Source organism: Parambassis ranga, chromosome 21, assembly GCF_900634625.1.
Source record: "Parambassis ranga chromosome 21, fParRan2.1, whole genome shotgun sequence".
NCBI lineage: Eukaryota > Metazoa > Chordata > Actinopteri > Ambassidae > Parambassis > Parambassis ranga.
Genome location: NC_041041.1, coordinates 11,286,288 through 11,302,141, shown reverse-complemented (window position 1 = coordinate 11,302,141; position 15,854 = coordinate 11,286,288). Strand labels below are relative to the sequence as shown.

Genomic DNA, 15,854 nt, shown 5'->3' with positions numbered 1-15,854 from the left:
CCATGAACTCTATAAACAGTAAGGTTGCTCACTAATTTGATTTCTGGATTTTTAATATTTTATTGATTTGCATCATTATGTTTTATTGGGGCACAAATTCGTTTTTTCAGATATTTAATGTTTTCATTTTATTAGTTTATTTGACAGGGACAATGCGCATGTATTAACATTTCTGTAAACGCACCAGAATTAGCCTTCATCTGCAGTCCCTGAATGCAAGCATCCCTTTTCGTAAATTTAATGGCACATGAATGTTTCCATATTAGGCTTATTTATTAAATAGTCATAGAGGAGGAGTGGACAGAGAGGAGATGGAATCAACCCTTAGACACCACAGTAAGGACTGTTTTTGGTAAAAATAACATGACGTCCGACATCACAAACAGAGGGGATAAGGGGAGAGGGGTCATAGATGATAGCAATCAAGTGTGAGAGGTGGCAGGGACTCATGCAGAGAGCAAGGAGCAGGAGCCTTAGAACCCTAGAACAACTTCCAGTTAACAACCTGGCAAATAATGTTTGTCTGTTGTGTCAATTTGGCAATGTTGTATATCCCTTTTTGGGATATGTGTTGAGTCTATATGCACTGCAGCAAAGCTGAGTGACAGACTCTCTGTCGGTGCTAACAGAAGAGGCAGATGTATAGGAGAAAGTGGTCATCAGAAGTGGGCTGATATTTATAGTGCTGATTTAGCCTAAGGTGTCTCCAAGGAGTGTTTGTCCTTTCTCCTGCTCACAGAGACCTTAACTGTAATAGTTTGATTCATCGCAGCATGTAAAGAGGTCCACTGTGCCACCGTGGCACTCTGACTGTCACTGCATATGGTGAATCCCATAAGAAAGTGACACGACTACATTTTCAGACTGATGATCAAGAACTCCTTTGGGCTGCTAAAACCATATGTTTGTCATCTGAACTTGTCATTTCAGTATATATAACGAATCTCATTTTCAAGTAAGAAGCATGGAAAGCTATCTTCTAAGAGCTGCCTGATGGAACAAACCTTTTTAAATGTTGACATGGAAAAACAGGCAGCCTCTTTTCAAGTCTGCCACAAGATCCTTCATTAAAGGGGCAAACTCGCCAAGAGGGGCCAGCTCATTCAGCTGTAAATTACTCTGCAGCACGATCAATGAATGTACGCAGAGCACAGGAAATCACTTTGCCTTAATTCTTAGTTCTGTTCTCAGGGTAAATAACAAAAGCAGTTCCTCTCAACGTAACTGTAATTTCCATAAGCCTATAATCAGCATATTGAGTGTTTAAAGTATTGAGTTCGAAGACCCTGTACTAAGGAATTTGTTGTTGATGGTTTGGATGGTAAAATGATGCCCAGGAAAGTTTTGCAGCACAAGCAACTCTTTATTTAGTGTGCTATTGATTTATCAATTTGGATCCAGCTGAACGTCTGTAATGCTGCAGATAACACACAGGAAGTTTGTCTGAAATATTGCTGCTGCTCCTTACTGCCAGCCAGGGACTGTACTTTATCAAGTAGGCTGGTATGTACTATTTAAGGAAGCGTGATCCCTTCAGAGGTAACGTCAGAGAGCTGAGATGTTTTACTTATAGTGCCTCGGATTATAATGAGTAGACTGCTACCTTTTATGATATGATTGATGTAAATGGTGAGGTACATTTTACTAATGAAGTCGAGCTCCTTCACTTCCTCATTTTTACCACTCATGGGAGGGGCTGGCCTCCGTGGAGTAACATGACCTCATTACCAGACAGATCTGTTCGCCAGGCCATTAGATTAAACAAGCTGTTGTCTCCTTTTGTTAACTGTCCTGCAAACCAAGGTCAGGTGTCGTCTCACCCGCACCCCCAGAGCTGTCATGAAGGTTGCGGCAGCACATCGTGCTTGCAAAGAGCCACAGGCTGTTATTGCTGTGCCGGACGTGCTTGTGCATTTTAAGTTGTGGGTTTTGAATTGAAATCTCTGTCGCTACCGATTCAAGTGCAACATTATAAACCTGACCTATTTAAATTTAATGTTTGATTTCCATAAGTTTTTCTTTTATTATAATGGAAAAGTGCCCCAGGAAAATAGATGATGGGCACATCAGTGGTCTGCAATGATGCAAAGCATTCATAAGGCATTTTATATTGTGTGTGATGCTCTTAAGAGCTGCATTAAATTAATAAAGTGCAGGCTCTTAAAAAGCTTTGTGTAAAGGTTTATTTAAGAAAGAAAACATTTTTTTTTATTTGTCAGTAGCAGCATGCAGAGAAAAATCTCCTATGTGTTTACATTGGAATTTAAATAGTGTGCAAAATTCAAATTTTCAGTGTTTGTCTCACAAAATAAGAGAGAAAACCATGTCCTTGTAAGGGGATAGGACCCAACCTGAGCTGGTTTAACCACGTACGGTTGAATTCCTTTGTCTATCAATGGTATAGGCAGGAAAGCTTCACATTCCATTACATTGGGTTTCATGGGAGTATGAGCAGGAAAAAAACAATCTGGAAAGGGTCATCACCAGCAACAGCTCATTATCATTTAAAGCTACACACCCTTTAATCCAAAAGGCATATTTAACAAAAAAGCTATAATAAATAATTACTATTATTTGACTGTAATAGGACTTATAAGAGAAAAAATGAGAATTATCAGTAAAAAAAACACAGCTTAAAGACGCTGCTGAGTGGAAGTTGTCATACTAGACATCTTACTGCTATCAAAACTGTGCCTCCATGTCACTTAGTGTTCTTTCCAGAGGGACAACAGTGGGATGTCTTACCTGTCCCTGCATGAACCCCCCCGTCCCTCCAGTCTGGAGGCGTCACTTTGATTTACAGACCCACTAGCAGCAGGAAGAGCGTAGTCAGGAGAAAGCTAATGGAGTGGAAATGCTGAGAGTGCAGGAGGAATTTCAATGGGGCAGTATTTCTTTAAATGTGTGGAACAAGGGGGAAAAAATGAAGAAAAAAAAGTGTTCCATGCATTGTTGTTGATGTTTTTCCCCATGAAAACAAACACTTGACAAGAGCATCGTTTTATTTTTATTGAATGTGTTTTATTGTGTGTCTTGTTCTGGAGGATCAGTTTGGACACATCTTTGTATTTTTTTATTCTTCTTCAGGAGCCAGACAGCTGGGAGATAATTGAGGGGCTGAAAATTGGTCAGAGCAACGTCCAGAGGCCTGATAAACACGAGGGGTTTATGTTAAAGAAGCGGAAATGGCCCCTGAAAGGCTGGCACAAGGTAAGATCCACTTGGAAAATAGAGGCACAAAAGCTTTTGTTGGTGAGAAAAAAACACTTTCAAACACAGCTGCTTCTTGAATGTCAAACAGTTTGCTGTCTAATAGTGCAGTTATTCAAAGAAATTCCCCTCGTCATGCACTTTAGTTTTCCCCTCTCTTGCTTTTTCTGCAAGCTTCCTGTGAGTTTAATGCATGCAGAAGAAATCCCTACAACACCACAGTACCCAGTGTCCTATAGCTAATTATGTGTATCAATTAGAATTCGGAGTTTTAACAGGTCCAGTGAGATCTGCATTTAGTGTGTGTCCTTATATAACCAGCACATTATTTCTGTGCTTATTTCCTCTGCAGCGTTTTTTTGTTCTGGACAATGGTATCCTGAAGTACTCCAAGTCCCCCATTGATGTAAGTAACCCTGACTACACCCCAGAGGCAGAAACAGGGCAGCCTGGCGTAGCAGTGAGTCAGCAGAAACATCTGCAACATGGGTCACAATGTTCAATGTGGGAATGTGACAACATGGCTGTGAAGAATCCTGCACGGGTTGGAGTGACGTCAGTAATGATCACAAGCTTGAAGACGTTTTTAAGGAAACCACATGTGTTGCAGCTGTGTGGTCCTGACAGAAGCACTGTTTTTTGTTGCATAGTTTTACAGGTGGCATTAGGCATTAGGGGTAGGAATCTTCAGGTACCTCACAATTTCAATTATAAATCATCGATGCATTTTGAATCAAAATCAAACAGTTTAGCAATTTTTTTGCCCTGACTGAGTTATCACTAATCACTTGTGCATTTGTAATTAGAAACAAGAGATGAATTTATTTCAGTTATCTTTTATTAAACTAATAGAAACCATGTACACCAGAATGTTACAATTGCACTGAATCAAATATGTCCTAGCTTATTCAGTCAAAAACAAAAATATTTCACTGTAGCAGAAAAGAACTGCATTTTACAGGAAACAAAATATAAATCTAATTATTTTTTAGCAATAATAATGCTTTCAGATTTCCGTAAACAACATAAAAGGTTTAACATGCGTCTTGTACCCATATGTAACCAGATGATAATAAAAGAATAAAAAACTATAAAAATAAATTTACCTTGTGTTTAACTCATAAAACTAGCTGACAGCAAGCACATTATTCCTATTTTGCTTTAATGTTAATGGACTTATGTTACATTATAAAAGCACAGTCTGAACTCAGGCAGTACAGTCCTCTTTTTTCTGGGCCTGCTGCATACAGCTGTGTGTGTTGTTTAAAGGTGTTGTATCGACAGTATGAGGTCTCACTGTCAGACATTCACGCTACTACGTAAATACACAGACGTGCAATGATGCAAGCGATCAGGAGAAAGTGGGACATCTGTGTTATAAATAATCTTTGCAGCTCAGTAAAGTGTCTGAGTGAGGATGTGCTGCACATTAAAGTTCCCTTATCGCTCCGTCTACTTAACGTTATTTCACATTTAGATTACAGATGATTTTTAACATTCAATAATCGATTCCAAATCGCCATCGCGATGCGTCAATGAATCGATTTTGTTCTCACACCACTATTAGGCATTCCTCAGCCTGTTACATTACATACTCAACAGAAACAGATAAACATGTTCTCATTTTCTCTCCCGGGTTTTGGAGTTCTCACAGCTTGTGCTCACCTCATCAATCTTTGTTCTTGGCTCATGTCCGAGAACCAGAGCCATCGCTCTGCCGAAAACTAGTGTGCGATTGGAGTGGGCGTGGCCAATGCAGAAAAGCTTCTCCATTTGCACAGAAGCCACACATTACAAAAATTATCATCCTCTCACTCAGGTAAACAGATATTTGGTCCTACGAGGAGTTCTGCACAGATATTTCTTGTGAAGTAAAAAGTCCCGGCCTAAACGACCTTTGTTTCTGTTCCTGCCACCTCGAGAAGTTCTCGTTCTCGTGGAATCTGTAGCAAGCTTAAGACTGTCGATGTTCAAACTCAGCATTTAAGCAAACAGACTCCTTGCGTCAGAGCTCCTTCAGAAATTAAGCTCCTTAAATTCCTGTCTATACATTACCAAGGCAACGACTCGAACGCTGGGTTAGCAAACACTTATGAGGACTTACTGAGGCCAAACTTAACATGCACACAGGGTGAGATGGTTTCCCAGAGTCGGCACACTAGCTGCAGACAGCTCCTGCTGCGGGTTATAAGTGAATAGTATTGTGTGGATTTAGCTTAGCCACATTTCCCCCCATATTTAGACAGCTAGGGCTGCCTACAAACATCAAGCTTGACAGAGAACCTAGTGCTGCTTATTATCACAGTAAACAGGATCATCAAATTAGGATCATCTCCACATCATTTTGTAATCTTATTTGTAAATTCTATACTTTAGATTAATGATTCGGAGAAAAAAATATGATTCAAATAATGTTTTTACATTGGCCCTGAGCCTATGTTCACTTCTGGGGTTTGGATAAACAGATTTTACCAGCTGAAGGTCTTTGGGCACAAGCGCCTGTAATCAATATCACACAGGATTCTCCAGTTTCTTCAGGCTCAGCAAAATGAAATAAATATAATTACATTTATGTAAAAGGTAAAATGTAATTTCATGTGAAATCAAATATGATGAATAGAAATATATTAGTCTGTTTTTGTCCTCAGATCCAGAAAGGAAAGCTTCATGGCAGCATCGACGTGGGCCTGTCAGTCATGTCCATCAAGAAGAGGGCCCGTCGCATCGACCTGGACACTGAGGAGCATATCTATCATCTCAAGGTAACACTAATGAGGGACTCAATGTTTCAGTTTTTATAAACAGCGGGTCAGTGGTTGACAGACCCGTTTTTGTCCTCATATTGCATCTCAGGTCAAATCCCAAGACATCTTTGATGCCTGGGTGTCAAAGTTGCGCCATCACCGGCTTTATCGACAGAACGAAATTGTGCGATCCCCCAGGGAGGCCACAATGCGAACATTTCCTCCTTCAGCTGCCATCGAGTCCCCTCAACCAGCCCCAAGTGTTGTGCATGAAGCCAAGGTAGGTTCTTAACAATCAAACCAAGTCTGTGAAGCTATAAATTGTTAGAAAAGACATGTAACAATATAATATTTTACAGTAAGATAAGAAAAATCTCTGGAGCAGGTCAAAAAGTTTCTGCAATTTGACTTTGTTTTGGCCTTAAATCTGCCTCACTCTGTGTCTGTGCTGTCAGCAATCAACAGTTACGTATTCAGGAAGAATATGTCATGGGTAATGAGAGCTCGCCTAGTTCTGCTTTTATTGGAAACTAGGATAGCGGCCCAAATGTGCTCCAGAAGAGAGGAAAGACAATTCACTGAAGATTCACAGTAATGACAGACATTATGGTTAGAACTGGTTGTGTGCTGCTGTCATCACCACACCTGATAACTACACAGTTCACAGATTTCCTGAAAACATTGCAGTTTTGACCATCACACTGATAAGTCATGTGTATTATGTGGCTAATTGCCAGACTAATGGATGTGGATTGTAGACAGAGTTCAGCCTAATGCAGTAAAGCTGATTGGACAGGTAATTGGACACCATGACGATAACAAAAAGGGTTGTTTGTCTCGACTGTTTCCAGTTTAGCACAAACTGTGTCCCTCTCAGTGTGTTTGAAGTGTCTGTGTAAATGTGAGGATGCAGTCGGAGTAGCTTCTCCTGGGAGTGATGCTCCGTGCCACATGGAGGCCATTAGAGGTGATCAGTAGGATGTGGATTCAGAGCAGCTGGCTGCAGTCTGATGAGCTCTCCCAGAAGAACAGCTTGAATGACTCCAGTCCTTGAGTCAGAATTAACTGCTGCATCAAAGAGTCAGAAAGGTCTGCAGCAAATGAGAAGGCTTCAGTGTTTGTGTCAGGGTCCTGATAATGCAAGATTAAGAATTAAGTCAGACGTCTTTTTATAAAGATATTTTGCAGCTCAGTCCATTCAGACTGTTACATTATTAGCAAACAGTCAATGAGACCAGACCAGACCAGTCGATCACCCTTTGCTGCTGAACAGATTTACTGCGTCACCTGACATGGGTCATAAATGCTCCATTCAAAAACCAGCCATGATTGTCTGTAGGAGACACTAGTATCAATAAATGATTAAATCTGATCCAAAGACAGTTAAGAACATTCTCTTGGTATTTTATTTAAAACTTTTTTGTGATGTAATAGTTTAATAATAACAGCCACGCTGCAAGACGCCTGTGAATGCTGTGGCCAAAGGGCATCATGTTTTGTCTTTGTCAGCACAAACACCTGTAAATGTCACTTTCACGAATGTCAACGCCTTAAGGGAATTTTTGCACAAACGTCAACTTTGACTCAAGGATGAACTGTTGATCAACGGTTGATTTTGGTGGTCAAAGATCAGTCACTTAAAACACATAAAACTTGAAAAAGATTTACTAATGCAAAAATTTCAAAATAAAAGTACCGTATAAACAGAAAAAATTATTTTATTTCCAAAATGTCAAAGGTAAATCTCATGCCTCATCCCTGTTTGCCAATTTTTTTTTTTATTTTATAGTCCCCTCCAGTATTTAGTCCAGTAGTTGTGGAGCATACTGATCCCTACTTTGTAGAAGTAAATATCTTGCACCTCCAAACGATGATCTACAGCACTAATGATATCCTCATTGTAGTTAATATTGCGACAATGGAGCTCCTTCTTCATCAGAGTTGAACTGCAAGTGCATGCAATAGAAGCTGTTTAACACATTTCCTTAATGCAGAAGACCATGAACTTATCAATCACCCCTATGAGTGTGGACTGATATGCTAATTATCATGATTTCCACATGATCTGTAAACACTGTTTATACATTTTTTCAAACTCTAATCCTGAATATTCTTGTATTTTTGATGCCTCAGGCTATCAGGCAACTCCAATCAAGTGTGCAGCATTCAACAGTGGATGTGTTACCGTTTGTCGCTTCACCACCGCAGGCCAAGCCGAGCAGCCTGCCGTGGCAGCCGCCGGCCCCCAGTAGCAGCAGCAACAGCAGCCTTCCTGCTTCCTACAGTAATGGACAGAGCAAGGTGGTGGCCTGGCTGCAGGAATCCGAGGAGATGGACAAGTGTGCAGAGGGTAAGTGCAGTTTTCCAACCTGACACTGGGAACTGTTACAAAGAAGTGTTTTAAATAAATTGTTTAGAGGTGGATGAGTGAGTCTTTCATGACACATAATGCTGAAGGTGTTTGTGTGGGTGTAAATTTTATTTCCAGAGCTCGCACGCTGCCAGTCCAACCTGACTGAGCTCAGCCGGTTATTGCAGAGTCTGGAGATTCTACAAAGGACACAGTCTGCGCCCAACTTCACTGATATGCAGGTAAAACACACACGCACAAACACACACATGCACAGATAAACAGCAGGGGGTGGTGTTTGTTTTCGGCATTTAGCTTTCACACTGCATGGTGAAGTGTGTTTGTATGAGTGAGGGAGAATAACTTGTGACAGAGGTGTTTCAGCAGTCATCTTCATTACCCGTGCTGGCAGACACAATTTAACAATCCTCACTGTCCCTAACTGATCAGAATCTATTGATTTATTGTTGAGTTTGCTGAAATACATTCTAACACCACACATTCCATTTTTGTTTGCTACCCATTTGTGGGAATGTAGCCTCTTTTTTGTCATTTCACTGCAATGTGTGTGTTAACAGTGGCTTTTTTTGTGTCACATGTTTGTCTTAACCTTCACTTTGCATATTTCATTCACGTGTGCCGCAAAAGGCCAATTGTGTAGAACTGTCAAAGAAAGAAAAGCGCTTGAACAGAAGATGGAGAACAAAAAGTGTCGGCAAAGATGCAAAATTCCAGCTTCAGGTACCATTCTTCAAACCTCTATTATGTCACACACACACACAAAGATGTTTTATATATAGATTGTTATATGATCCACATTTTTACCAGGTAAAAGCTGTAATGATGTTTCTGTAAACACAATACCTTAGCAAAACTTCTTAAGACTTTGTACAGCTGTCTACATGGACTCCAAGATAATAAGCAGATTTGGCGATCAATAGAGATGACTAACACTAGCCTCTTTCACACGCACATAAAGATCCTTCTTTAGGCTATCTTTGTTAATAAACAACAAACCAATCGGTGTTTGTGTCAGTACTGGGCAGAGCCATATTGTGGTGCAAAAAGTCGCCTGTAGTGTTTTTATCAAAGGTAACACAGACCCTGGTGTAACTGAAAGGTCAGAGCTTTGATTCCTGCATGTCTACCTGAAGAGTTGTTGTACTCCCTCAGCTCTTAGGAGAGGGGTTTGTTGTTACTGCACACACTCCGGCACAACTAGAACACATCTGTTTTCGCCTTTTCTGTCCTCTTTTTTTTCCCTTCTTGGTTCTTTTATTCTGCTCTGAAGCCAGCACTCATTTGCTAATTAATCCTTGTTTTGCATAACACGCTATCGTGCTTCTGTACACATTTATGCACCAAGTTAGGATTAGGATAATTATCTCCATCCAGCTTCCACTTAAACAGTGTGACTGCTGCACTTATAATGTACATTCAGAGCTAATTATGGTATGTCTTTCTTGTCTGTGGCTCCTGCCCCTCACACATAGTTCCTGCTGTCACACACACACCACACATCAGCATCACTGCAGCTCTCAGGTGATTGACAGAGGTCCCCTGTGGTTGTCATCTCTTTCCAGGTCCCTCTGTCTGCCAGCATGTCCCCTGTCCGTCTCCACTCATCCAACCCCAACCTGTGTGCTGAGCTGGTGGACTTTCAACCCCCCGTCAGCTCCCGCCTGACAGACAGCGTCGAGAGTGCCACCGACTACATTAAACTTCAGGAGGAATTCTGCACCATTGCTCAGAAAGGTGAGCAGGCAACATGTGTAACTGATGTGAGAGGATGATTGTGGTTTATCACTGCCAGCATCTTATTCTCATGCTGTGGTTTTGTCAGATAGTCACTGCCATGGTGTTTTCATCATGAACTGGTTTGATTGTGTAATAAATAGTCTCTCCCTCTGTCAGTTGTCAAGTTTTTAATTTTTTACCTCAACCTGTTTCTCCATGTTTTTCTTATTGCCTGCCTGATTTCGGGGGTTTTCATCAGATCAGCTTCCTGTTCTTCAAACCTGCGTGTTGCTCTGTGTTATTTGTGCCCGCAGATCCCAGGTTTTAAATAAAGACAGCTAAAAAGAGGAAATACAGAATGACGAGTAATACTGTAAAACAAACTGTCACTTCCTTTAACTGTTGAAAAATAGATCTGTGCAGATTAAAGGAGCTAAAGGAGGAGGTTTTATATTATATTATTGTTTCATAATCAATGATTTAATTTAAAATTTAAAATTATTCAGCCAAAGTCATTGGTTTTTAAAGATTTGATACCTTTTTCATTCTAAATCTCTAAAGAAAACAAACTGATGTCCCCATATCACCATATGCAGAAACGGTACAGTGAAACCCGCCCTCCGTGGTTCTCATGTAAGTTAAACAGGCTGCACTGTTGAACTCCCCTCTTGGCATCATCAGAGTACAGTAGAAAATGCTGTTAAAACTTACTGTGAACCTGTAGATATTCCTCAGAGTTGTTTATTAATTCAGCAAAAACTCAGACGTTTTGGGACACTGTGTGAAAGGCAGTTTAGAAATGCTGTATTGAAACTGTATTGTTGTGAGAACACTAGGAATAAAAGTGGAGCGCTTCGGACCGTGTTTTGAAAGTAAAGATTATCATTCTAGAGTTGAGACAGCTGCCGTGGACAAAGACTTTGAAGTGATGCATGGATGGGTAAAGTTACTGCTCTCTGCCTTTTGTGTCTCTGCAGTCCACTCGCTGCTGAAGTCGGCCTTCAACACTGTGGCCATAGAAAAAGAAAAGATCAAACAGATTCTGTCTGACCAGGAACAGTCAGACCAGTCAGCCCAGATCAACTCTCTCAGGAAGTCTCTGTCACAGGTAATGAGCTGCTTTAACCACTACCCATGATGCTCTTTCTTTCCTGCTGATAGTGTAGCTTAGTTAATCTGACATGTTTTACTATTTTATATTTTAAATGCTGTTTTCACATATAATTAAAGGAGTCACCGAGACATTACCGGGCAAATTAGTGCTTTAATTTGACCACTGTGTCTTTAAACTAAAGCCCATTTCATTGTGTTAACAAGCTGTCAGATAGAATACAAAAACTCCAGTCACAGTAATCACAATTAAAAAGGATGATGTGCAGAGAGGAGAGCAGAGACAAGTGAGTCATGAAAGTCCAATCATTGTTTCCCCACATTAATTGTTGAGAGAGAGAAATGTGCAGAGCAGTTCATTAACTGTGCTCCTCAGGGCTGTCTCTATACACCGGTGATTTAATTGGACTGTTCCTCTGCTAACAGTTGAAATCATTCCGGTGAAATGTTTTACTTGCTGCTTCATCTCAGTTTTGTTCCTAATTGGATGCTTGTGTGACACGGTTGTCGCATGCTGGAGGTCAGGTTTTATGGCGAAGCTCTGTGGGAGGTTGATCATCAGGAGTTGTGCTTGCTAAGGCTTCAGGCACTGAACTCTTTTAATCCCTGCGGGACATTACTGTGGGATGCTGCTTTCTTAATTTTGTATAGTTTGTATCTGTTTTACATAGGTGTGGAGATACTTAAAAGTATACCTGCTCACTTATACCGATATATTTAATGTCTGACTGAGTTGGTGACCCACTCTTGGAAGGTACATACATGCCCTCCATTTAGATTGTAACAAACAGACCATTCTCCAGGAACAGTAGGCAAAGCTAAGGCAACAAAATTGCAAATTACAGATAGGCAAACAAAGGCACATGACTGCAATATAATACGGAGGTGTGGCCCATGTGCTAAGTGACTAATACATCACACATTTTACACATTTTCTGTGGGAAGTGGCGTTGGAGCTCCTCCAAGATTTTCACTTGTTGAAAATGAAAACAATGAGTTTAAAGATGCCAAATCTCCACAGAAAAGATCTGCACAGTCTGGTAATACTTTGGTTTACTAGTGTTTTACACTTACACTGACAGGTATTTCTTCTCTTAAGCGTCCATATCTTTATTCAAATAAGTCATAGTGAGGTTTCCAGTCCTGCACAGCCGGTTCACAAGCACTTACCACCCAAACATAACGTTTTCCTCTCCTTTTACTCTAATGTACAGCAGATTGTTAAGGTGTAAACATGCTGCATAATTTGTAATAATTGTTTTTTATTTACATCGTTATCTAGGCCCTGTCCCAAAATGCAGAACTTCGAACTCGACTCAACCGCATCCACTCTGAATCCGTCCTGACTGAACAAGTTGTCAGCGTGAACATCATCTCCACACCTGATGAGGTAGGTCACCCCAGTGACTGACAGAGCTAATTTCTCACTCTGATATTGATAGAAAAATACACTTTCCAAGGCTGGCCAGGTACTTGTAGTGTTAGCTTCCTGCATTAGTTAGATTTTATTGATCCTTGTCATTATAGATTGATGGTGCTTCCAGCATGCCCTGGCAGGTTAGCTTACAGGATCATTATTCTGTGCAGAACCTGACATCAAGGTTAATGGAAAAAAATGACTAATTAGAAGCGAATGGGAGCTCTGCCTTTGGCAAGGATACACATGCTGTAAAGATGAACTGTGTGTTGTCTTTGTGTGTTTGTTCGGGTTCTTGTTTGCTTCTTAAACCTGTCGTCATAGCAAGAAGCCTTGAACGTCTCCTGCTTGTGTCTGCCTACAGGCCGGGGAACAGATGGGGATCCCTCTGACTCAGCAGGCCTCTAATGAGAGCCGGCTCTCCATGTCAGAGTCTGTCTCTGAGTTCTTTGATGCCCAGGAAGTGCTTCTGTCTGCGAGCTCATCAGAGAATGAGGTATAAAGTGAGGTTGTAATGAAAGTGGGTCAATGACGGGTTGAATTAGTAATTCTGCTGGAAAAACAATGTGTGTGTGGCGATTAATGAAGTGATAAACTCAAACATTTGCATATAGGAAGGCTTCTTTTGAATCAAAGCCTGATAATCCCTCAGAGTCACCACATTCCCTCTTTTTCTCTCTTGATTTGTTGCTTTGTTAAAAAAAGCATCACTTGCAACAACCATTTCTCCTCAGTTAACTGACGTGAACACCCTTCTCTAAAATACACTCTCTGCAAGGTCTCTGAGGAGCCTTTAAGCGTTGTAGCTCCCCAGGCATGCATTGAACTGCAGTGAAGGATTACTCACCAAGGAAATTCATCAACCCCCCCCCACCCTGTAGCTCTCACACCTAACTGCCCATTCAGACCGCTGTAGCCAAGCCTCCATCAGGAGCAGGCGACTGTAAGAGAGGTGCCTCCAGAAATAAATATGCTTCTAATTGTGTTTAAAGTATGAGAACGCTGCAGTGTCTCCTCTCATGATGACTGCAATGGGACAGATAGTCTGCTGCAGTTTGTTAGCCACTGGCAAACTGCAGCAAGTGTGTGTGTGTGTCTGCGCTAAGTCCGTCTGCTGTTCTGATCAGTTTGTGTTGGTGCACTGACTCACTGCGCTCTGTACCTGTTCCTGTCGCAGGGCTCAGACGATGAGTCATATGTCAGCGATGTGAGCGATAACATTTCAGAGGACAACGCCAGTGTGACTGATAACGTCTCCAGACAAAGTAGGTTCAATTCTGCAACCATCACCAGCATTGTTTTTTTTAAAAACAAGAATAATAAATATTAATAAAACAGGGATATCCCACTCAGTGCCTCAGTCCATGCTTCCTCCACAAAGACACACACACTCGTACCGGCAATCTAATTTATCAGTGTTGCCAAGGTGGATGACTTTGCAGTGCTGCTCTGTGCCAAGGGCTTCTCTCCGGCTTCATGAACGGCAAGATGGGATCTCCCTCCTCCATCTTCATCACAAACCGCACACAGTGAGACAGGACTCTGAATAGTATCTCATCATGATGAAAGAACTCAGGGTTCCTGCAGTCTGAAAGGGGAAAAAAGAACGGTAATAATTCAAGGTGATTGATACACAGAGAAATAGTACCGAATACCTGGTTTTACAGCACATTTTTTCACTGTCATTTCAATGCAGCCTCTCCCCACAAAATACTTTGAGTGCCAGGTGGTTAGAATTAATATGGTAAAGCAAACATGAGCATTCAATATACAAACGCACAAAAAAGAGCAAGATCAGTTCAAAAGCACCACAATGTATAGCAGCAATGATGTCATACTACTCTACCAAGTTCCCTTGAGACTCTTTCTGGCCTGGATCTTTGGTGTATTTCTTTCATTGTCTTTCATCCAATATAATCCAATTTTACACATTTGTTTCCTAATCCCTCATCTAGTATTACATGCTACTATTGTCTATTAAAATAATGTTACTAATGGCATTTTAATCACTTGACGATTACTTCTATTTGAATTAACTGATTGCTAGAATACATCTTAGATCTTAAATCAATATTGGCTTCAGTAGTTTGTCAGAAAAAAATAAAGTGTTTTTTTATGCTTGTGATCAATTGACCATGAACTCATTGTTGCAGCTCCCCTGTATCCCCTGTATCCCCTGTTTCCCTGTTTGATTAAATTAATTTTGATTTATTGATTTTAATATGCAGCCCTGTTTAAAGGTTTTTGTAAGATCACTCATCAAGTGTATGTTTTCCAGGATAACAGATAATACACCAGTTGACTGTATTTAATATGAGATGTGCTTCTTTCAGTGGCCAATGGAGACTTTGCTGGCAGCGCCTTCCGTAACGGGCGGCGCATCTGCCTGCCAGCGCCCTGTCCGGACACCAGCAACATCAACCTCTGGAACATCCTGAGAAACAACATTGGCAAGGACCTGTCCAAAGTGTCCATGCCTGTGGAGCTCAACGAGCCCCTCAACACCCTGCAGCGTATGTGTGAGGAGCTGGAGTACAGCGAGCTGCTGGACAAAGCTGCTGAGACGGAGGATCCCTTTGAGCGCATGGTAAGCTCACCGTATGTCGCTTTAAGACATGCACCTGCTACATTTTTATGTGAATGCTTTAATGTGTGAGGTCCCATTGTCCAGCATATACATTCTCTCACTGATAGGCACGTCTGTGAAGCAGGTCGTACACTTCAATGCAGCTGTCGACCTTATGTCCTCCTATTTTTATCTGTCTCCCCTCACTCTGATTGCACTCAGTGCATACTAATGTTCAGCTTATTCATAAAGGAGCCTGTGTTTAGCAGCCGGTTAATCCCTTGTTTGTGTTGTTCTGACTCTGCGGCAGGTTCTTGTTGCTGCTTTTGCTGTCTCAGGCTACTCATCCACCTACTACAGAGCAGGAAGTAAGCCATTCAACCCGCTGCTCGGAGAGACATATGAATGTATCCGGGAAGACAAGGGCTTCTGTTTTTTCTCAGAGCAGGTACGCTGCTGCACAAGTAGCTGTAATCTCGGCAGCCCTCGTCATACATTGCTGCATTTGTCAACCAGTTGTTATTATTTTTCTGTAATTATTTTGGGGTAATCTGCCAATAAAAGCCTGTAGAACTTTATGCAGCATTTAAACTTCTGTAACTCAAATTTGTCTTCAAAGGCCTTGTGGGCCCCACCTCACAAGGTCCAATCTGCTAGAAGAAGCATCCAGTTTATTAATTAATCAAAGTGTTATTATTATGTTATTATATATAGTCTGAA

General features: G+C 41.1%; 1 protein-coding gene across 5 annotated transcripts in view; it reads left to right on the top strand.

Annotated features, from left to right (window-relative positions):
• osbpl6 (oxysterol binding protein-like 6) overlaps positions 1-15,854 on the top strand; it is a 31,906-nt gene that overhangs the window by 11,051 nt on the left and 5,001 nt on the right. For 2 of the 5 annotated variants that reach the window (XR_003669330.1, XM_028393313.1), the window contains exons 3-16: positions 3,088-3,210; positions 3,563-3,616; positions 5,859-5,972; positions 6,064-6,234; positions 8,088-8,304; positions 8,443-8,546; positions 8,953-9,045; positions 9,888-10,059; positions 11,019-11,149; positions 12,434-12,541; positions 12,933-13,064; positions 13,746-13,833; positions 14,902-15,155; positions 15,445-15,582. Coding sequence is in view for 4 of the 5 variants with exons in the window: in XM_028393313.1 (XP_028249114.1) it covers positions 3,088-3,210; positions 3,563-3,616; positions 5,859-5,972; positions 6,064-6,234; positions 8,088-8,304; positions 8,443-8,546; positions 8,953-9,045; positions 9,888-10,059; positions 11,019-11,149; positions 12,434-12,541; positions 12,933-13,064; positions 13,746-13,833; positions 14,902-15,155; positions 15,445-15,582 (1,899 nt within the window). In the remaining variant the exon portion in view is untranslated. The remainder of the gene's footprint in view (positions 1-3,087; positions 3,211-3,562; positions 3,617-5,858; positions 5,973-6,063; positions 6,235-8,087; positions 8,305-8,442; positions 8,547-8,952; positions 9,046-9,887; positions 10,060-11,018; positions 11,150-12,433; positions 12,542-12,932; positions 13,065-13,745; positions 13,834-14,901; positions 15,156-15,444; positions 15,583-15,854) is intronic. The other 3 variants (XM_028393314.1, XM_028393316.1, XM_028393315.1) reach the window with 3 other exon arrangements.